General features: G+C 40.5%; 1 protein-coding gene across 1 annotated transcript; it reads right to left on the reverse strand.

The window, feature by feature from the left end:
- Nucleotides 1-1,379: 1,379 nt before the first annotated feature.
- On the reverse strand, nucleotides 1,380-14,488 carry LOC143275848 (syntaxin-6-like). Its single transcript, XM_076580139.1, has 8 exons — nucleotides 14,345-14,488; nucleotides 13,084-13,253; nucleotides 11,796-11,890; nucleotides 10,115-10,183; nucleotides 7,889-8,005; nucleotides 5,771-5,877; nucleotides 4,822-4,916; nucleotides 1,380-4,178 (listed from the first exon to the last, which is right to left on the reverse strand). Exons 1-8 carry the CDS (start codon nucleotides 14,377-14,379, stop codon nucleotides 4,102-4,104), a joined length of 765 nt encoding a protein of 254 aa, XP_076436254.1. The 5' UTR covers nucleotides 14,380-14,488; the 3' UTR covers nucleotides 1,380-4,101.
- Between the last annotated feature and the right edge of the window lie 9,689 nt (nucleotides 14,489-24,177).

Here is a 24,177-nt window from a genome sequence, read left to right on the forward strand (position 1 = left end):
GGATGTGTGTGTGAGTAAACACAGCACTTGATGTGTACCAGAGCTGTGAGTTGATTTAAAACACAACATGTTTTGAGATGTTGACAAGATATAAATTGATACCATTCACAACACAAAGCTACGATACAACAGAACATGCATAACTGCTGTGCAGTACAATGAAACTGCTACAGACATCAGAACCATATCCATTTGATCTCCAAAATGTCAGTTTACACTAAGGTACAATACAATGCTGGTCATATGATAAATTCACAATACAATCAAATATTATGCATCTTTTACAAAAGACAAATACACCCCAAACAAAATCTCATTTCCATGTTTGACATGCTTTAAATATCATGCAACCACTGCTTACACAACGCGATACTTTACCTACATACTGCATGGACACAATTCCACCCATTCCACTGGGCAAAATATTAATGTCTGATTTGGACTTCAGATGCATGATTTGCCTGGTGGTCTGCTGTTGTTACTCATGTACGTTTATATGGATTTGATTGTGCTTTCATATCTGGGAAACTGCATGTTTGTTGCATATCTGTTAGGCATGTGTGTATATATATGTGTGAATGTGTGTCTGCATGTTTTACATCTATTTGCTTATTTATCATCATTTTGTGTGTGTGTGTGTGTGTGTGTGTGTGTGCGCGCGCGCACGCGCTTAGAGTTGACTTCATCAAGATTTTGCGCCTTATAAATATTATTATTATTATCATTTTTTATGGGTTTTTATATATTTTTTTAATAAATTTATTTATTTAATTATTTATTTATTTTATTTTATTATTATTTATCTATTTATTAATTTTTTTAGGCCTGACTAAGCGTGTTGGGTTATGCTGCTGGTCAGGCATCTGCTTGGCAGATGTGGTGTAGTGTATATGGATTTGACCGAACGCAGTGACACCTCCTTGAGCTAGTGATGCTGATACATTCACAACGTTCTCCACACCCCACTTCAACCAGCGCTCTTTGCTCAGAGCCCTGCTCCCCTGCACTGCTCTGGCCTCAAATCCCCTCCTTTACATGGCTTCCACGTCCCTTCATACACATACACCACAAGGAAAGGGAACTAACTCCTGCAGTATTTCTGGATGTGTCCACACGTCATTTGGAGAAAAAACAGTACATTTCAATTTATGTTCGTACCTTGTTATGATCCCCCCCCCCGACCCCCCCATATTCCTTGTGACCCCGGTACACTTGGTAATAAAGTCATATTCTATTCTTTTCTGCATTTTTTTTTTTTTTTTAACACATCAATATGGCATGGAAGCTTGCCAAGGCTATATGCTCCCCGGGGTTGAATGGGTTAATTTTTTTTTCCCTACTGATTGTTTACTGAGGACTGTGATACAGTATCCCCCACGCCTACCTATTCCTGCTGCCCCTTCTTTTTAATGTGTCACACACACACACTTCTGAACCCAAGCCTGCAGAGCACAGAATGCACTGAAGTGTTAGCATTTTCGCCTTTTGCATTAAGCGCTTCCAAATAGGTTCCTCTTCTTTTCTTTCTTTCTTTAAAAAAAAAAATGTTTTCTTTATTTTAAATTCACTTTTAAAAGGTTGAGGTGAAAACGCGTCCATCAGACTTTGTAAATAAGTAAGGAACAATGTAAGAACAAGTCACACTCAGCACTGATACAGACTTATCAATATTCATACATGACACAACCTAATTATTTATGACACGTTGCTGGGTGTGGCAAACATGCCAGGCAAACAATACAACAGAAATGTCAAACCATAATTACACTTATCTCCATAAATATATATGATTCATCATATTATTTATGCAGGTAACCATTACTTCCTCATTATTCTTTTTTTTCTTCTTTTTTTCTCTCTAGGTGTCAGGAATGTTGAGAAATCCTCCGATATTCATTTTTTTTATATCAAGTTTTATTGTTGTCATTACTTTCGACTACATGATGTAATTCTATGAATGTTATACACAGGGTGGAAAACCTAACAGGCCTGACTCTAGGCCTTCTCTCTACTCAGTACTTGCAAACTGAATGAAATCTTCACTGCACAAACGGACACAGGAACATTGTCTTCGTTAGTTCATCGGCTGTTCAAGGCCTGACAAAGCGCGTTGGGTTACGCTGCTGGTCAGGCATCTGCTTGGCAGATGTGGTGTAGCGTATATGGATTTGTCCGAACGCAGTTACGCCTCCTTGAGCTACTGAAACTGAATCTGAACTCATCGGCTGTGACTCCCACATTCACTCGTATACATAAGTGGGCTTTATTTTTACATGTATGACCATTTTGACCCTCACCATGTAGGCAGCCATTCTCTGTTTTCAGGTGGGAAGGTGGGAGTGCTATCATGTCTGTCACTTCTGTCAACACTTCACTGGCTAAGGTCGTGTATCACAGAAGCAGAAATATAAGGACTTTTTTTTTTAAATCCTAAAATTACTTTACAATTTAGCATAGTTTATCAACAAAAGCAACAACAGAAACAAACAAAAGCAAGTACAAACTCTATCCCTTTTTTGTTTCGTTTTTTAATATTTTAGTCTCATAAAATTATGTTTCATTTATCATGCTTACCAAAGAAAACAACAAAAAACCCATGCAAATACAAACTCTACGCTTTTGTAGGATAGCAATTTCCCTTCCATGACTTGCAGTTTTGTACAAATATGGCAAAGTCAAAATAATACATTCGTGGATATGAATCAGAAACATAAGCTCTCTCCATGCATCAAACCTCGGCAATAATCCCAACCACTGAAGTAAACCGATGAACTCACCATCACCATATTGACACACACATACACCTTTCTACACAGAAACTGCAGGAATGGATGTGTAAGTTTCAACATCATAACACACCTTCGTTAAAAAAAAACACACACAACTGAATCGAAATGCATAATCTGTCAAAGCTCACACATCTCACATAAGATACATCATAACATCGATATGATACATGAAAAAAAAATCCTCAGACCATAATCATTCCAACTGGATAAGAGAAGCCAAGTTCCCATGCAAAAGCCTCACATGCATATAAATACTTTGAAGAATCCATCACTATTCACACACACTCATACTACCACCACTACATACCCACCATTAGACTGTTTATCTCTATGCAACACATTCAATTAGACTGTTTATCTCTATGCAACACATTCATACAGATCATGGGATGACTGAACTATGTGCTCTCTTAAAAATATTATAATATATGCACATGCACTCTCTCTTACACACATGAGCGAGGATACACACAGACTCATGCACAAGATATATACTAACCACTCTAACTGCATTGTACTTTTCTGTAATCACACATGCATACACACACACATAACCAACTTGATGTGCATTCACACACACACGCACACACACAAACACACAGCAAATCCAACTGATTTCTTTCAAAAACCTGCACATGCATCTTATTACTCCAAACAATCCCTCAACTCTGTCACTACACACAAACAGACACACAACACGTGCACAAAAAAACCACGTACACAAAATACACACATACAACACACAACACATACAGACACACACACACACAACACTTCCACACAACACACCAACCCACACACCCACCTTCCTACACAATCACACTTAAAACACACACACCCATCTCCATTAGATAAACCCACAAATTTTCACACAAATTTCAGACTTTGCGTTGATTGCACTCAGTCTCCTGCAATGAAGGAGGATAAAAAAAAAAAAAGAAAAGAAAAGAAAGAGAGGGAAAAAAAAAGTTATTAAAAAAAAAAGAAAAAAAAAAGTGCAACTCCTCCAGGACGATCCAGCCATCAATCAACACGGGTAAGAATTCGGCTTGTCTCCCCATTTCACACACGCCCTGAAGTTAACACTGGCTCCACATGATTCGCAGACAAGTAATGTACGTACGAAACACGACATGTCCAGCTTTTTCAAACAATGCACAGAACCCACTTGGTCAGAATCTGCCCAACACTTGTAGCCCAAGTCGGTTCTCGAGTCACAATGCAGTTTTGAATGTAATCGTATCGGTGGACAAAAGAGTTTAAAGAAAAAAAAAAAATCAAAAGCCCACAGAAAATCACTGAATGCTGATGATCACAACAGGAAGAAAAGGATGATGACGATGATGAGGATGATGACTAAAGCCAGAATGGCCATCCACTGTCGTCGATCTGCAACACAACGAAAAAGATCAGATAAGGGAGTTAACAACAACAAAAAAAGCAATGTGTAACTGTGTAAACATTAAATCAGATTTATTATCACCACCATCGTCATCATCCTTTTCATTACAATTACCATCATTACAATCATTATCACTGAAGTTAACATTGGGTATTGATATAATATCAATAACAACAATAATAACAATATTGATAACAATGATAAATCATATTCATCCAAGCAGTAAGCAGATGCAAATAGCTGAACAATAGTCATTCTGCAGATTCACTACCATGCCAAATTTTAAGTGATTGCAATATCAGGCTTTCAGTTATGCACACACACACACACACACACACACACTTACATGCATGTATATTGGAGAGGATTTTACTCATAAATTTTGCCTGGGACAACTCTTATTGCCGTGGGTTCTTTTACATGTTTTAACTGCATGCTACACACAGTGCCTCAGTTTTATTGTCTCATCTGACTGACCAGTGTCCAGACCACCACTTACTGTCCAGTTTAGAGGATTGGAAGTAAATACTGGCATGCGTGGGATTTGAACCCTGTACGCTGAGATTATCTAGATTCCTAGGTGTATGCTTTAGCACCAGGCCAACACTGGACACGACAGCAGATACCTACCATTTGACATGTGCATCACTTTGGCCATCTTCTTCATCGTCTGATCCAGTCGTGTCTCCGTGTGGTCCATGTCCTGGCGGAAATCGTCAAGCATTCTGCACACACACACACACACACACATATATACACACGCACACACACACACACATACACACACGCACACACACATACACATGCACGCACACAAACATACACACACACACGCACATACACACACACACGCACACACACACATATATGCACACCCACCCACACTCTCTCTCTCTCTCACACACACACACAAGCATACACCCACATCCACACACACACAAGCACACACACACACAAAAGCACACCCCCCCAACCACACACACAGTCACACACACACAAAATCAAGATTTAATATCCTGTCACCCCTACCAGGTTTTTTGGAGGGCCACACAATGATTATACTCGCAGTTCATTCACTGATCAACATGACATTAACAAAACAAAATACATGCTGTGAGTGATAGCTTCTTTTAGTGTTAAACATTAAGGTATCTCAGGCAACATTACATAACCTCCATCTGTAGAAATTTTTTAAAAATTCAGATTCAGCAGAGTTTTCTAGCCAACAGGAAAAAAAAGAAGTTAAGCTGTAATCCCAGACATTAATCTGATAAGGAAATACCATCAGAAACATCTTTATCAATTACACATTTGCCACCCCCTCTGAACTCTTTTAGGAACTATCTGATAATTACACACACAAACACACACACACACATATATATCTATATACATATATATATATAGAGAGAGAGAGAGAGAGAGAGAGAGAGAGAGAGAGAGAGAGATCACGCATGCTGTTCCTCAAATTTGTCTTGTCTTGACTACCGACCAGATAGAAACCCTCTCAATCACACACACACACACACTCAACACCGTGAAGACAACAAGGAATCTCAAGGGACGACACAACACTGACGCATTTTGCTCTTCCAGCTCGTTGCCGATGTGGTGACTCATGTTCTTCAGCACCCCCACGCTGGTCCCGATCATGTCCAGCTGGTCATCCTGGGCAGCCATCAGCGACTGAAACAAACAACCATTCTTCAACCAGCCACCGTGGCCAAGTGGTTAGCGTCGCGGACTGACGGCTTGGAGGACAAGGGCTTGAATCTCAGTGGAGGTGGGTTTTTCGGCCCGCGCCCGGCTCCTACCCACAGTTGAGCGTGCTATGGGCTTAAATGGGGAGACTGGGACCACACATTCGAGTGTCATTCACTTCACGGATGCGTCTTTGTGTTGCTCTAATTACCTGACCAACACTGCAAGTGTCTGTATCTCTCGGGCCTGCTTGATGCCGGGATATCATTATGACAGGAAGTGTAGAGTACAGCCTTGTCATGAAGTCCCAAACCAAAATGGACCTCCATAGCAACATTGTCATTGTCATCCTCCTCCTTCATCATTCCCAATGTAAACAAAAAATGTCCTGAAGACTGTGGCCTTTCACGCCCTGCTGTCATGGTGACCTCAATTTCGATACCCCTCCACGTCCGTGCTTGGGGTGAGTCCTGTCAATGCCTTCAGTGTCACGGGCTGTTGTTGGAGGAATGTGGCGGTGGTCTCCACTCTGAGAGGGATGCTAACTCAGTCTGGCTCCATGACTAAGCCATTATTGTCGTCAGTAGGGGGCTTAGTAGGCGGTGTCCTAAGTACGTTAAATCAGAACAGGCACCACTGAACACCACTGAAGTGACTCAGCAGCAGTGCAGGGTCTCCTCTGGTGTGTGATCCTAACATCGATGATTCCCTACGGACTGCCAACGTTGGGAGCAATGCCACTGAAACGGTGCAGATGAAGCGACAGCAAAAAAAAACCCCCAACAAACATTCTTCCTCTTTCACTAAAGTCAGTCTTCTTCTCCGTTTGTGGGCTGCTAATCCCATGTTCACTCGCATGTACACGTGTGGGCTTTTATGTGTGTGACCGTTTTTACCCCGCTGTTCACTCTCATGTACACGTGTGGGCTTTTATGTGTGTGACCGTTTTTACCTTGCTGTTCACTCGCATGTACACGTGTGGGCTTTTATGTGTGTGACCGTTTTTACCCCGCTGTTCACTCTCATGTACACGTGTGGACTTTTATGTGTGTGACCGTTTTTACCTTGCTGTTCACTCGAATGTACACGTGTGGGCTTTTATGTGTGTGACCGTTTTTACCCCGCTGTTCACTCTCATGTACACGTGTGGGCTTTTATGTGTGTGACCGTTTTTACCTTGCTGTTCACTCTCATGTACACGTGTGGACTTTTACGTGTGTGACCATTTTTACCCCGCTATGTAGGCAGCCATACTCCGTTTTTGGGGTGTGTGCATGCTGGGTATGTTCTTGTTTCCATAACCCACTGAACGCTGACATGGAATACAGGATCTTTAATGTGCGTATTTTATCTTCTGCGTGCGTATACACATGAAGGGGGTTCAGGCACGAGTAGGTCTGCACATATATTGACCTGGGAGATCGGAAAAATCTCCACCCTTTACCCACCAGGTGCCGTTACTGAGATTCAAACCCGGTGCCCTCAGATGGAAACACTTTAACCGCTCTGATCCTCCTTTTTTTTTTTAACTAAAGTCAGTAATAAAGTTTTCTATACATTCTGCAATTATGATATATCATATTGATATAACTGTATTCTGTATGTATCTTGCATCTCAGTGCATTGCTGTGCCTTACTGTATGACAAGCACCTGTGACCTACCATACCTTTGTAATGTGTCTGATGTTTATTGTGTATCAGTGTTCATGTGAGGCACCCCTACAAGCTTCCTGCCATTTTTCCTTTTTTTTTCTTTTCGTTTTTACTGTATAATACACAAATATCTCTCTCCCTACACACTGCATACACACAATGCCACCCCCAACCCCCCGCCCAACCCCCCTCCACTCAACACACACAGTTATCTCCTCTTTCCCCTCCCCAACACAGTCACCACCACCCACCCCCATTCCTACAACCCTGCCTCCCTCACACACACACACACAAGCACACACGCGCACACACACACACGCACACACACAGAGGACGCACATACCTGTTGCTGCTGCAGAGTATCATCCATGTACTCTTGGTTCGCCCTCTCCATCTCCGTGTCCAGTCGGGTGTAACGATCCTGTGGTCGACTCGGTCCGTTGGATGCCGACAACAAAGCCTGGGCACATGGCATTCATGACCATTGATGATAACAATCAGTCATTCATGACCACTGATGATAACAATCAGTCATTCATGACCACTGATGATAACAATCAGTCATTCATGACCACTGATGATAACAATCAGTCATTCATGACCACTGATGATAACAATCAGTCATTCATGACCACTGATGATAACAATCACAGTCATTCATGACCACTGATGATAGATGATAACAATCAGTCATTCATGACCACTGATGATAACAATCAGTCATTCATGACCACTGATGATAACAATCACAGTCATTCATGACCACTGATGATAACAATCAGTCATTCATGACCACTGATGGTAACAATCACAGTCATTCATGACCACTGATGATAATCAGTCATTCATGACCACTGATGATAACAATCAGTCATTCATGACCACTGATGATAACAATCAGTCATTCATGACCACTGATGATAACAATCACAGTCATTCATGACCACTGATGATAACAATCAGTCATTCATGACCACTGATGATAACAATCACAGTCATTCATGACCACTGATGATAATCAGTCATTCATGACCATTGATGATAACAATCAGTCATTCATGACCACTGATGATAACAATCAGTCATTCATGACCACTGATGATAACAATCAGTCATTCATGACCACTGATGATAACAATCAGTCATTCATGACCACTGATGATAGATGATAACAATCAGTCATTCATGACCATTGATGATAACAATCAGTCATTCATGACCACTGATGATAACAATCAGTCATTCATGACCACTGATGATAACAATCACAGTCATTCATGACCACTGATGATAACAATCAGTCATTCATGACCACTGATGATAAGAATCAGTGTCAGTCATTCATGACCATTGATGATAACAATCAGTCATTCATGACCACTGATGATAACAATCAGTCATTCATGACCACTGATGATAACAATCACAGTCATTCATGACCACTGATGATAACAATCAGTCATTCATGACCACTGATGATAATGATAACAATCAGTCATTCATGACCACTGATGATAATGATAACAATCACAGTCATTCATAATGATACCAACTGTGATGATCATGAACAAGAAGAATAAGTGGGGGGAAAGAGATGAACAGAAAAAAAAAGAACAAAAAAAACCTTCCAAACCAAAAAGAGTGAAAAACAAACACCTCATACAACTAAAATAAGTTATATATATATATATATATATATATATATATATATATATATACATGTACATGCAAATAATGATGGCCATAAACAACAACAAGAAGCAGAAAATGGAGCAGAACAAAAAGAAGAACCACAAAACGAGAAAAAGACAAAAAAAAAGAAAAAGAAAAAAGAAAGATGATTTTTTTTTAAATCACACAAACCCCCCCGACCCCCCCAACCTAAACCAGCAACAACAAAAAATAATTCAAGAAAGAAGCTGGCTAAATCAGAACTCAAACTAGTATTGATCCTGAAGAAATCAACGAGAATCCTAAAACCCTGGTTCTGATCAAGTCAACACATTCTACAAATATGTCACAGCCTAAGCCATGGAAGTTGAAACCCGAAGCATAAACAAAATAAAACCAAAAAGGCTTATCCACAACCACCTACCCAAACAACAATAAATAACTAAGCAAATAAACAAATGGAGTGTTGGCCTAGAAGTAGCGCGTCCGCCTAGGAAGCAAGAGAATCTGAGCGCGCTGGTTCGAATCACGGCTCAGCCACCGATATTTTCTCCCCCTCCACTAGACCTTGAGTGGTGGTCTGGAAGCTAGTCATTCGGATAAGACGATAAACCGAGGTCCCGTGTTCAGCATGCACTTAGCGCACGTAAAAGAACCCACGGCAACAAAAGAGTTGTTCCTGGCAAAATTCTGTAGAAAAATCCACTTTGATAGGAAAAACAAATAAAACTGCACACAGAAAAAAATACAAAAAAATGGGTGGCGCTGTAGTGTAGCGACGCGCTATCCCTGGGGAGAGCAGCCCGAATTTCACACAGAGAAATCTGTTGTGATAAAAAGAAATACAAATGCAAATGCAAAAACAAACAGACTGAAAAGTGCTTTCCAACCAGTGTACCTGTCTGTCGTTTGGTTCTCCCCCTGCTCCGTTCATACGACTGGGGCTGCTGATCTGACGGCGTATATCCTACACAACCAGAACAGAACATTTTTCTGTTGTATTAAATTTCTAATGTAAAGGCATCAACACACACACACACACACACATGTATACACATATGTTCACACACACACACACAAATACAAACACACACACACAAATGGAAGATATATTTTACAAAAAGGTTAAGATGCATATCGGTAGAAAACAGACTATCGCATCTAGACTGGACACAGTAGACAAGCTAAGATTCATAATACATCCCTCTTTTTTTTCCCCCAAAGGTCACAAGGTTTGTAGAACTTTCCATTCATGCTCACTGTTCTTTATCTGCAAGAGGGCTGAGCAGGAAACTCAATGCACAAAGCATTCCCTCCCCCCCCCCCCCCCCCCCCACCCCCCCTCCACCCTCGAGACAGCAGTCTATGGACCCATTATGTTCAAGAATTCCCACACCAACAAAAATCTGAAGAATTTCCTCTCTGGCCTGTCCCAGTATCATTATTCTTCTGTCTGTAGTGTAGTCTTGGTTGGTCACTGGTTTAACGTCTGTTCATTGTAGTGTTGTCTTCTACATGAGTATTGCATTTGTAACTGTGTGTGGTTACCACTATGAGTGACTGACTGACTGTGAAAGAGAGAGACTCAGTAAGAGAGAGAGAGAGAGATGCAATGCAACGACACAATGACATTATGCTGAATAAACATACATGTTCATTTCAAGCTCCATTCCCCCCAAACAAGTTGGATCAAAGAATAGAAAATTGGAATCAAGATGCATTCACGCATATTTGTATACATACAATACTCACGAGAGAGAGACAGAGAGAGAGAGAGAGAGAGAGAGAGAGAGAGAGAGAGAGAGAGAGAGAGAGAGAGAGAGAGAGAGAGAGAATGTGTGTCTAAATACAGTGTATACATCATTACATGTGTGTGTTTTATGGACCTGCTTGCTCTGTTTGGTCTGTGCACAAAAGATTATCTCTATCCTGAGAGATGTGTTCTTGTTTTAAAAATCATATTCATAAATGATTAAACATATAAAGAAACAATATAATATAATTACAAAATATAAAACATGTCTTAGGCAGAAGAAGACACAAACAGTAAGGGAGAGACTGGTGTAATAAAGGGTGTGAAGTATGGGAACTCTAGAAACTAGGAATAAAAAACAAATGAATAATTTCACTTTTTTTTTTCAAAGCATTTTGTAATTTATCTTGCACACTATTTCAAGTGTTCAAATTCTAAAGTGTAAACCACTTCTCCTTAAGCCACACACACACACACACACACACACACACACACAAGCTACACACACACATATATATACACACACATACACATAAGCACACAGAACGAGAGAGAGTGAGAGAGAGACAGACAGACAGACAGAGACTGAGACACAGAGAGAGATAGAGAGAGGGAGGGAGGGAGGGAGAGACTCAGAGAGAGAGAGAGGGAGGGAAAGAGAGAGACAGAGACAGACAGACAGACAGAGACAGAGAGAGACAGACAGACAGACGCACAGATACACAGACACAGAGAGAGAGACACAGAGAGAGAGACACAGAGAGAGACATACACACAGAGAGAGACAGAGAGAGACACAGAGAGATAGAGAGAGAGAGAGGAATACCCTGATTGACGCCTTTGTCCTCTCTATGAAGTTCCGCCTGTCATTCAACTCGAACTCATCGATCTTGAACTTTTTGGGATTTCTCTCCACAATGCTTGTGTCAGTCAAGAATCTTTTTTTTCACTGTTGTTGATCTGCATTTTTTTTTTTTTAAGTCCATGTCACATTATCTGGGTAAAACAAAATCAAACAAAAACTATTTGCTTGATTGGTTGAAACTATCTATCTGGCAACAGAAAAGATTTCTTCCTATTTCTAAACAAGCCAAGGGCAGAATGTCCATGTGACTCTCTCTTACAAAAGAAATCATTCAAACATCAGAGAAATAAAAAAAAAATCTTGCACAAAACAAAAGACAAATATATGAAAAATGTAATGAAAATAACCTGTGCTGAATTAAGTACAGATCCCTTGAGAGCACACACACACACACATACACACATGCACGCACACACACACACACACACATACACACACTGTGACACACCACACACACATGCACACACACACGCACACGCACACACACACACACACACACACACATGTATGCATGTTCATGCTGCATTTCCAAGCAAACATGTCACAACTGTAAACAATTAAAAAGATTAAAATATAGAACTGCAGCATTACTTAGAAAAAAAAGAGATTACCATACTTTTTTTTTTTTTTAAACTTTGATTAGTTTGAAAGTTAAAACACTTTTTTCCATTTTTAGCGTTTATCACTCCGCGCACTGTTCTGCACCCAACATTTACAGAGTCATTTCCCATGATATTGACACTGTTGAAAGTCTCCTCCACAACCCCCACTCTCCCACACCTTTTTAAACTAGAAAGCTAAACACTTTTTTTTCCATTTTTACTATTATATCATTCAGCACACAGTTCTGCACACAACGTTTACAAAGTGATTTCCCAGTATATTGATGGTCTCTTTCAGATCCCCCACTCTACCACACTTAAAAAAACAACAACTAGAAATCTTGTTCAAACACTTATTCCATTTTTACTGTTACATCCCTCAGTACACAGTTCTGCACCTAATGTTTACAAAGTAACAAAGTAAGTTCCCACAATACTGACACTAATGACAGTCTCTTCCTGATCCCCAACTCTACCACACTTTTCAAACAAAAAAGTTCAGGCAGTTTTTTTCCATTTTTACTGTTAATCACCTTGTGCCCTGTTGTGCAGTGCACCAAATCTTCACAGTATATAATATATATATATACAGTATATAATATATATATACATATAATTATATATAATCATATCATTTCCCAGGATATTGACAGTCTCCTCCAGATCCTCCAGGTCCCACTCAATGGAGCGCAGACTGTTGCGCAGTTCGTTGGTGGTGTACTCCACCTCTTCCCGCGACGCCAGCGAGGGGTCCTCCTGAAGCTCCCGCCATCGTGAGAACAGGTTGCGGGCCGTTCCCAGGGCTTTCTGCACCTCACTGCACAAGAATAACAACACAAACCACAATAAACCACGAACAGGGATAGGTGTTCACCCAAAAAGGACGTGTTCATCTCATGTAATGACTGTCTGTTAGCGCTATATATCTAAACAAAAACAAAACAACAACAACAACAAAAACCGAACAGTCCGATTGAATATAAGAGCATCAAATAAAAATAAAAATAGATAACCAAATGAAACACTGAGGCAGACGAGATTGAAAAAGGTTTTCCAAGAGACAGAGACAAAAAGGAGAGAAAAACTTTGATTTCTTTGGTTTGCTGTTACTTTGTGTACGTTAAATTAATGTCATGTACAGACAAACACAGTGACACAAACATGCACATGTGCGCGCATGCACTCACACACACACACGCGCGCACATACACACTTCACAAACACATGCTTACACAAACATACAAATACACTGTGATAGAATGTTTTTCTATACAAACACAGACACACGCACACATGCTCACATTCACACAAACACACACATGTGCTCACATTCACACAAACACACACACTCACATGCACACAAACACAACAATGATGCTTAACCCTATTAGCACCTCACACCTCCCTGTCCACCCAAACACTTGGTCTCCCCACTCTCTCCTGTCACAAGACACTCACACACTGTCACACATCCCCCCCAATCTCAATTTATAGACAGACAGATTGAAATACTGATAGCTAGCTAGCTAGCAAGACAGACAGATGGATCAATAGACAGATCTACAAGTACACGTATATTTTATATATGTGTGTATACTATAATGTAGATATTAAAAAAATATAGAGAATAATAATAATAATTTTAAACAAATAAAAAATAAAAATAAAGAATCTTTTGAAGTAACTCGACCTCTTAAATTTTACAGATGATATTCATTAGCCAAAGCTAGGCAGGTACAGCTGGTTCAGCTGTAAGCTCGAAAGGTTTTATAATGATGAATAATGAGACTCACTGAGAGTCGACAGAGCACACTATTTCTTCACTGACAGTAGCAAACTACTTCAAACAGTAGCCAGAAAACAACCAGACACTGAAGTATATTGGCAGAAAATCAAATAACTACTCACTCTCTCACGACGAAAAATGGATCCTCCATTGACATTTCCTTCCTAGAGTAGAACAGGTTCACTTTTATGCGTCACTGTATCTTAAACCGAAGGCAAAACCCGACCAACTACCGACTGCGGATCAAACTGGCATGACTAGCAGCCATTTTGCTTGCGATGACAATGACGTCAGAGGTTACTCAGTTCACTTCCGGGGATTCCCTTTAGAATACTTCCGTAGCCCACGGCCAGAAACACCACTGGGGAAAAAAAAAAAAAAAAAACAAAAAAAAAAACCCTACAGTAGCCTTGCCAGTCATAGCATCAATGTGGATAGCCGTTGCAGCAAAACAAAAAACAAAAAGCAAAAAATAACAAACAAAAAAATGTTGATGATTTGACATATATTCTACATTCTTTATAAAAGGTCTTTCCGAGCGCGAGGCATCCCTCCATTTTTTTTTCTTAGATTATCATTTGCAAGGGTAATTGGTATTAAAGAAGAAGAAGAAGAAGACATTACTATAATCATAATAATGGGGGGTAGGCGTAGCAGCTGGTGGGGTGGGGTTTTTTGTTCTTTTTTTTTCTTTTTTTTTCTTTTTGCCTTTGCGACTTTAAAAAGGTTTACTATCAATGATATTATTCAATCCCAAATAAATAAAAAGAAAAGTAGACACTTTCTTCAGTTGTTTTTTTTAATTAAAAAAAAAAAAAGTTTTCGCCGGGGATAATGCATGCACCCTTTGTGCAGGAGTAGGTGACGTCAATACCCTGCTTGTGGCAATTGTAAGTCTAACTTTGACATGGGGTGAGCTTTATTTCTCATAATTTGTTTCATAGCGAGTTTTGCCGTTGGCTTTACCTACTGTGCCGAGTCACATAATTCACAGCCGGCTCTGGCAAACATAAATCACTCGCTCGACTCTCGTGTGTGTGTGTGTGTGTGTGTGTGTGTGTGTGTGTGTGTGTGTGTGTGTGCGCGGGCACGTGCTTATGTCTGGCAGACAGATGGGAAATCAGTGAGCCGGTGTCAATCATGGTCAATCTGAAGTGCGTCATAGGGGAGGCTATCGAATTTGCATTTTGTCCCGTCATGTTTGTTTCTGCGTGCGTAAAGGTTTTCGTTTTCGCCGCTTCTTTTAACATATTTAACGGTTCACCAATTCTGAGCAGAGTTAAATAATAATAATAATAATAATGGTATTTATATAGCGCTGAATCTTGTCACAGTGCAGAGACAAATCAAAGCGCGTTCGTACCAGTCATTCACACGCATGCATAGCCGTCTAAAACTGTAGAAACTAAAGACAAGGAAGAGGCAGGCAAGGGAGGCTATTTTGGGAAGAGGTGGGTTTTAAGGCCGAAGCCGATCGTAGTGAGCGAGATGGAGTGCCGTAGAGGTGAAGGCAGCCGCAGAGATAGGAAGGGGCAGTTTTGTGAATACATCTATAACATAGAGTGCTGACCTTGTACTTTATTCGGTGTGAGACAGGGAGCCAGTGGAGATGTTGCAAAAGAGGATTGATGTGCTCAGATCTTTTCTTTCTGAGGACGAGTCGGGCAGCAGAGTTTTGTATGCGCTGAAGGGTCTAAATGGATGAAGCAGGCAAACCCGACAATAGAGAGTTACGGATAGTCTTAGTTAAGTGTATCATCTTGTCGTGCATTAAGTGTATCATCTTGTTGTGCATTAAGTGTATCATCTTGTTGTGCAGGTATGTTCCAGTTGATAATACCTTGGAGTCCGATCATGACAGTACCTTCCCACGTGGACAACAGACCAGACGATCCAGAACGTCAGTACCCTCAGCGGCTCTGCCGGAGAAGATGACCTGCCAAGAAATATCAGTCCAGTCCAGTCCAGATACAGACTGAAATCTCGGTGTTTGCAGGGAATTGAACCCGGGACTCTCGATTGTCTGTATGCATTGTATGTGTGTGTGTGTGTGTGTGCGCGCGTTAACTGTACAGCAATAAAAGGAGCGAAGCGTTGGTCCTCAGTGGTGGTGGTCCGCGGTGCACTCAGCTGACTAGATAAATACATAGGTTGTAGATAATTACATAGTTAAAAAAACAACAAACAAACACATCGATGCAGTAGATAGTTCTTCTTTAAGTTCAAATCATAATAGAACAGTAAATTGATAGTTCTTCTTTAAGTTCAAATCATAATAGAACAGTAAATTGATAGTTCTTCTTTAAGTTCAAATCATAATAGAACAGTAAATTGATAGTTCTTCTTTCTTTAAGTTCAAATCATAATAGAACAGTAAATTGATAGTTCTTCTTTCTTTAAGTTCAAATCATAATAGAACAGTAAATTGATAGTTCTTCTTTAAGTTCAAATCATAATAGAACAGTAAATTGATAGTCTTCTTAAGTTCAAATCATAATAGAACAGTAAATTGATAGTTCTTCTTTAAGTTCAAATCATAATAGAACAGTAAACTGATAGTTCTTCTTTAAGTTCAAATCATAATAGAACAGTAAACTGATAGTTCTTCTTTAAGTTCAAATCATAATAGAACAGTAAACTGATAGTTCTTCTTTAAGTTCAAATCATAATAGAACAGTAAATTGATAGTTCTTCTTTCTTTAAGTTCAAATCATAATAGAACAGTAAATTGATAGTTCTTCTTTCTTTAAGTTCAAATCATAATAGAACAGTAAACTGATAGTTCTTCTTTAAGTTCAAATCATAATAGAACAGTAAATTGATAGTTCTTCTTTCTTTAAGTTCAAATCATAATAGAACAGTAAATTGATAGTTCTTCTTTAAGTTCAAATCATAATAGAACAGTAAATTGATAGTTCTTCTTTAAGTTCAAATCATAATAGAACAGTAAATTGATAGTTCTTCTTTAAGTTCAAATCATAATAGAACAGTAAATTGATAGTTCTTCTTTAAGTTCAAATCATAATAGAACAGTAAATTGATAGTTCTTCTTTCTTTAAGTTCAAATCATAATAGAACAGTAAATTGATAGTTCTTCTTTCTTTAAGTTCAAATCATAATAGAACAGTAAATTGATAGTTCTTCTTTCTTTAAGTTCAAATCATAATAGAACAGTAAACTGATAGTTCTTCTTTAAGTTCAAATCATAATAGAACAGTAAATTGATAGTTCTTCTTTCTTTAAGTTCAAATCATAATAGAACAGTAAATTGATAGTTCTTCTTTAAGTTCAAATCATAATAGAACAGTAAATTGATAGTTCTTCTTTAAGTTCAAATCATAATAGAACAGTAAACTGATAGTTCTTCTTTAAGTTCAAATCATAATAGAACAGTAAATTGATAGTTCTTCTTTAAGTTCAAATCATAATAGAACAGTAAATTGATAGTTCTTCTTTCTTTAAGTTCAAATCATAATAGAACAGTAAACTGATAGTTCTTCTTTAAGTTCAAATCATAATAGAACAGTAAATTGATAGTTCTTCTTTAAGTTCAAATCATAATAGAACAGTAAATTGATAGTTCTTCTTTAAGTTCAAATCATAATAGAACAGTAAATTGATAGTTCTTCTTTAAGTTCAAATCATAATAGAACAGTAAATTGATAGTTCTTCTTTAAGTTCAAATCATAATAGAACAGTAAACTGATAGTTCTTCTTTAAGTTCAAATCATAATAGAACAGTAAATTGATAGTTCTTCTTTCTTTAAGTTCAAATCATAATAGAACAGTAAATTGATAGTTCTTCTTTAAGTTCAAATCATAATAGAACAGTAAATTGATAGTTCTTCTTTCTTTAAGTTCAAATCATAATAGAACAGTAAATTGATAGTTCTTCTTTAAGTTCAAATCATAATAGAACAGTAAATTGATAGTTCTTCTTTAAGTTCAAATCATAATAGAACAGTAAATTGATAGTTCTTCTTTCTTTAAGTTCAAATCATAATAGAACAGTAAATTGATAGTTCTTCTTTAAGTTCAAATCATAATAGAACAGTAAATTGATAGTTCTTCTTTAAGTTCAAATCATAATAGAACAGTAAATTGATAGTTCTTCTTTAAGTTCAAATCATAATAGAACAGTAAATTGATAGTTCTTCTTTAAGTTCAAATCATAATAGAACAGTAAATTGATAGTTCTTCTTTAAGTTCAAATCATAATAGAACAGTAAATTGATAGTTCTTCTTTAAGTTCAAATCATAATAGAACAGTAAATTGATAGTTCTTCTTTCTTTAAGTTCAAATCATAATAGAACAGTAAATTGATAGTTCTTCTTCTTTAAGTTCAAATCATAATAGAACAGTAAATTGATAGTTCTTCTTTAAGTTCAAATCATAATAGAACAGTAAATTGATAGTTCTTCTTCTTTAAGTTCAAATCATAATAGAACAGTAAATTGATAGTTCTTCTTTAAGTTCAAATCATAATAGAACAGTAAACTGATAGTTCTTCTTTAAGTTCAAATCATAATAGAACAGTAAACTGATAGTTCTTCTTTAAGTTCAAATCATAATAGAACAGTAAATTGATAGTTCTTCTTTAAGTTCAAATCATAATAGAACAGTAAACTGATAGTTCTTCTTTAAGTTCAAATCATAACAGAACGGTAAACCAAATAACTGCATATTGTATTCACGGACAGTTGCGATGTATACCTGTTGGGAAGGATGGATTATAACTGTTTATACTACATGATGATAATTGTGTGTTCTTTTCTTAACTGCGAGTTTCTCTTTCGTTTAGTGTCAGTCCTAGCTACAGTAATGCATGCACACAGCAAACTGCATACCATTGTTGCCAGGAGTGAAGTTCAGTCGCAGGCGTGGTGAGCATGTGTTGATATTTTTTGACATGCTGTTTTGAATTTGACGATACTCGCATAATCTGCACCCGAACGTTTAGATATTTTACAGACTTGTTGACGATATCCTAAGATTACCGTGTGAACATTTTCAATGAATTCGATTTCTCTATCACTGAGAAAATACTTGTCAAAAAGCGGTTCACTATTTTTGGGACACCCGATATATTTCTCTCTTGCTGCTTAAAGTGCTGAACGTACATATTCTGTGCACACGGCACCTCATCAGTTTTATCCGGCGTCTCATTCGAAAGACTAGCACCCGACAGACCACCACACAAAGTCCAGTGGATGTGTGGAATTGGAGACAGTGAAATCTCGGTGCTTGCTGGGAATTGAACCCGAGACTCTCGTTTGTCGCTGTGTGTGTGTGTGTGTGTGTGTGTGTGTGTGTGTGTGTGTGTGTGTTGTTGGCGCGAGCGCGTGTGTGTGTGCTAGGGTGAGTGCATATATGTATCCGTGTTATTTTCTAAAAGTACACTTCATACAAAAAGGACCCCCCCACCCCCCCCCCCCCCCCCCCCCCCCCCCCCCCCAAAAAAAAAGTCTTTGGGATATGGAGGCTGGCAACGCACTCTTTAGAACGCCCAGACCCGAATATTCGCCTGACATCATGACGACTTGTACAATATAAAACATCAGATTATGAAGTGAGCTCCCTACCCCCCACACCCCACCCCTGCCCGAATAGCTGTAAGACTCAGATTCCAACGGAGAACAGCATACGGACGAGTTAGACTTCAGCTCGGATAAACTTTCCTCTTCACTTTAATTTGGGGCAGAAACATCCATGGAGTGACCCCAGCTGAACTCTCACAGTGACCAAACCACTTGGATGTTCAAACAAGAGTGACTGACAGTAAGATTTTGATGTTCCCCGAAAGAAAACTGCAGAAAGAACTGAAACGTTGAGTTGGGCGAGTCGTGTCTCTACAATCCATGTCCTATCTTGGGCTTTGTGCTGTGGGCAATATAATAGCTGTTTCCCTCTGTGCGGGCAACAGTGCCCCATCTTCAGTGAACCGTTCTCAACGAAGAAACTTCTAAACTGACTATTATTACCTGGCTCAGTCATCTCAGGTAACTAAGTCGCGGCTGTGGACAATAATATTAGGTTTATCAACCGTTTTATTAACAAAGAATTAAAAGCTTACAAGTCTCTGCTGAAAAAAAGTAATTGGCTTACCTCTTGAGAAACCCGTGATTGACTGTCAAAGTGGAAAGTGCCCGTGATTGTCAAAGTGGAAAGTGCCCGTGATTGACTGTCAAAGTGCCCGTGATTGACTGTCAAAGTGCCCGTGATTGACTGTCAAAGAGAAACGAATAAAACTGACTCATCTCCTGGTAGTCTGATTCATCCTGTCCGTGGCAAACTATCTATAAATAAATAAATAAATAAACAAACAAACAAACGGAATGTATCTGAAAGCGCTGAACGCTGTTGCCTTCCTCTGCTGCTGGCTACTTCCGCCCTCAGTCCAGGGCGAGGCTTTGCGCTACGTGGACGTGGAAGACTTCCAAGGACTTCAGAACGTCGTCCAGATCCAAGCCGACGCCATCAGTGAGCTCCGAGCCAAACTGGCCGCCCTCGCCGACAGGGAATCCACCGACACCGCCACCAGCACCCAGACCCCCACCTCCCCGTGTGACTGCAACACCCTTCAAACCACAGTGGGCGACCTTCGCGTCGACCTGGCGACTCTGCGAGCTAAAGTGACGGGCGTGGAGCAGAACCACGACGCCGACCTCAGCTCCCTGAGGGAGACGGTGGGGAGTATGAGCGACAAGGTGGTGGAGGTCGCCACGCTGGAGTCCAAGGTGTCCAGTCTGGGTCAGCGCGTAGTGGACGTGCTGAACGTGGGCCGTCAGGTGGACAGCCTCAAGGTGGATGTGGGCGCCCTCTTCTCCAAGACCTCCAGCATGGCCTACCTGCACTCCGCAGTGGCTGAGCTCAGCGACAGGGTCTCCAACGTCTCCACTGCAGGTTGGGTTGTGTGTGTGTGTGTGTGTGTGTGTGTGTGTGTGTGTGTGCTTATAAATTGTGCGTGTGTGTGTTAAAATGTGTTTGCACGTGTGATTGTGAGCGTCTACATACGAGCAAATAAATATGTAGGTGCGAGAAACTCTTTAACTAACGACAACAACAATCACCCCGCCATACTTTCCCCCTCTCTCTGTCCCCTCTCAGTGGCATTCAGCGCCATCTTCACCGCCGACGACCCCACCAACGGGGTCTACCTCCACCCCCACGCCGTCCTCGCCTTTGACCGCCCGGTCACCAACATCGGCGAAGGCTACAACCCCGCCGACGGCAAGTTCACCGCTCCTGTGCCCGGGGCCTACGCCTTCTCCCTGCACCTGATGGCGCCCAACGCGGGGGGTCACCTGGAGCTGGGGATCATGAAGGAGGGGGCGGTCCTGGACCTGGCCTGGGCCCCGGACACCCAGGACCTTGAAGACCAGGGTTCCACGCTGGTGACCGCCCACCTGAAGGCCGGGGAGCAGGTGTGGGTGCAGCTGCAGGACGGGAACTCCGTGCGGGGAGGGTACTGGACCGTCTTCTCTGGCTTCCTGCTGCAGGCGGAATGAATGAATGACAACGTTGTACTGGTGGGACTCTTTTTTTTAATATTTCTTTTTGTAGGCGGAATTAATGATAACTATGTACAGGGACTCTTTTTGAATATTTCTTTTTGCAGTCAGAATGAATGATAACTATATTCAGGGACTCTTTTTTGATATTTTTTTTGTAGTCAGAATGAATGATAACTATGTACAGGGACTCTTTTGAATATTCCTTTTTGTTGGCGGAATGAATAAACGACAACGATGTATTGGAACTCTTTGGATATTCATTTTTGTAGGCGGAATGAATGACAATGATGTACTAGTGGACTAGGTTTTTTGGTGTTTTTTTAAAAATCTTTAATTTATTATTATTATTATTATTATTATTATTATTATTATTATTATTATTATTATTATTATTCCTCTTTGTAGCCGGAATTAATGACAACGATGTACTGGGACTTTTTTCTTATCCATTCCTTTTTGTAGATGGAAATAATGATAATGATGTACTAGTTCTGGTTCTTTATCTTCGTTTTCTTTAGCTTCCTTTCAAAGGCGGAATGATTGACGTGGACTGGCTTCCTTTCACAGGCGGAATGATTGACGTGGACTGGCTTCCTTTCACAGGCGGAATGATTGACGTGGACTGGCTTCCTTTCACAGGCGGAATGAATGACGTGGACTGGCTTCCTTTCACAGGCGGAATGAATGACGTGGACTGGCTTCCTTTCAAAGGCGGAATGAATGACGTGGACTGGCTTCCTTTCAAAGGCGGAATGAATGACGTGGACTGGCTTCCTTTCACAGGCGGAATGAATGACGTGGACTGGCTTCCTTTCAAAGGCGGAATGAATGACGTGGACTGGCTTCCTTTCACAGGCGGACTGATTGACGTGGACTGGCTTCCTTTCACAGGCGGAATGATTGACGTGGACTGGCTTCCTTTCACAGGCGGAATGAATGACGTGGACTGGCTTCCTTTCACAGGCGGAATGATTGACGTGGACTGGCTTCCTTTCACAGGCGGAATGATTGACGTGGACTGGCTTCCTTTCACAGGCGGAATGAATGACGTGGACTGGCTTCCTTTCACAGGCGGAATGATTGACGTGGACTGGCTTCCTTTCACAGGCGGAATGATTGACGTGGACTGGCTTCCTTTCACAGGCGGAATGATTGACGTGGACTGGCTTCCTTTCACAGGCGGAATGAATGACGTGGACTGGCTTCCTTTCACAGGCGGAATGAATGACGTGGACTGGCTTCCTTTCAAAGGCGGAATGAATGACGTGGACTGGCTTCCTTTCACAGGCGGAATGAATGACGTGGACTGGCTTCCTTTCACAGGCGGAATGAATGACGTGGACTGGCTTCCTTTCACAGGCGGAATGAATGACGTGGACTGGCTTCCTTTCAAAGGCGGAATGAATGACGTGGACTGGCTTCCTTTCAAAGGCGGAATGAATGACGTGGACTGGCTTCCTTTCAAAGGCGGAATGAATGACGTGGACTGGCTTCCTTTCAAAGGCGGAATGAATGACGTGGACTGGCTTCCTTTCACAGGCGGAATGAATGACGTGGACTGGCTTCCTTTCAAAGGCGGAATGAATGACATGGCTTGACTGGCTTCCTTTCACAGGTGGAATGAATGACATGGCTTGACTGGCTTCCTTTCACAGACAGAATGAATGACATGGCTTGACTGGCTTCCTTTCACAAGTGGAATGAATGACATGGCTTGACTGGCTTCCTTTCACAGGTGGAATGAATGACATGGCTTGACTGGCTTCCTTTCACAAGTGGAATGAATGACATGGCTTGACTGGCTTCCTTTCACAGACAGAATGAATGACATGGCTTGACTGGCTTCCTTTCACAGGTGGAATGAATGACATGGCTTGACTGGCTTCCTTTCACAAGTGGAATGAATGACATGGCTTGACTGGCTTCCTTTCACAAGTGGAATGAATGACATGGCTTGACTGGCTTCCTTTCACAGGTGGAATGAATGACGTGGCTTGACTGGCTTCCTTTCACAGGTGGAATGAATGACATGGCTTGACTGGCTTCCTTTCAAAGACAGAATGAATGACATGGCTTGACTGGCTTCCTTTCACAAGTGGAATGAATGACATAGCTTGACTGGCTTCCTTTCACAAGTGGAATGAATGACATGGCTTGACTGGCTTCCTTTCACAAGTGGAATGAATGACATGGCTTGACTGGCTTCCTTACACAGGTGGAATGAATGACATGGCTTGACTGGCTTCCTTTCACAAGTGGAATGAATGACATGGCTTGACTGGCTTCCTTTCACAAGTGGAATGAATGACATGGCTTGACTGGCTTCCTTTCACAGGTGGAATGAATGACATAGCTTGACTGGCTTTCTTTCACAGGTGGAATGAATGACATAGCTTGACTGGCTTCCTTACAAAGACAGAATGAATGACATGGCTTGACT

Source organism: Babylonia areolata, chromosome 31 (assembly GCF_041734735.1).
Source record: "Babylonia areolata isolate BAREFJ2019XMU chromosome 31, ASM4173473v1, whole genome shotgun sequence".
Taxonomy (NCBI): Eukaryota; Metazoa; Mollusca; class Gastropoda; order Neogastropoda; family Buccinidae; genus Babylonia; species Babylonia areolata.

Excerpts from the sequence above, each read along its gene's own strand:
- LOC143275848 (XM_076580139.1), bottom strand. The coding sequence starts at position 14,379 with ATGTCAATGGAGGATCCATTTTTCGTCGTGAGAGA. Across the intron at positions 11,891-13,083 it reads GGATCTGGAGGAGACTGTCA|GCATTGTGGAGAGAAATCCC; the intron begins ATATCCTGGGAA and ends TGACTGACACAA. Across the intron at positions 5,878-7,888 it reads ATACTCTGCAGCAGCAACAG|TCGCTGATGGCTGCCCAGGA; the intron begins GTATGTGCGTCC and ends TGTTTGTTTCAG.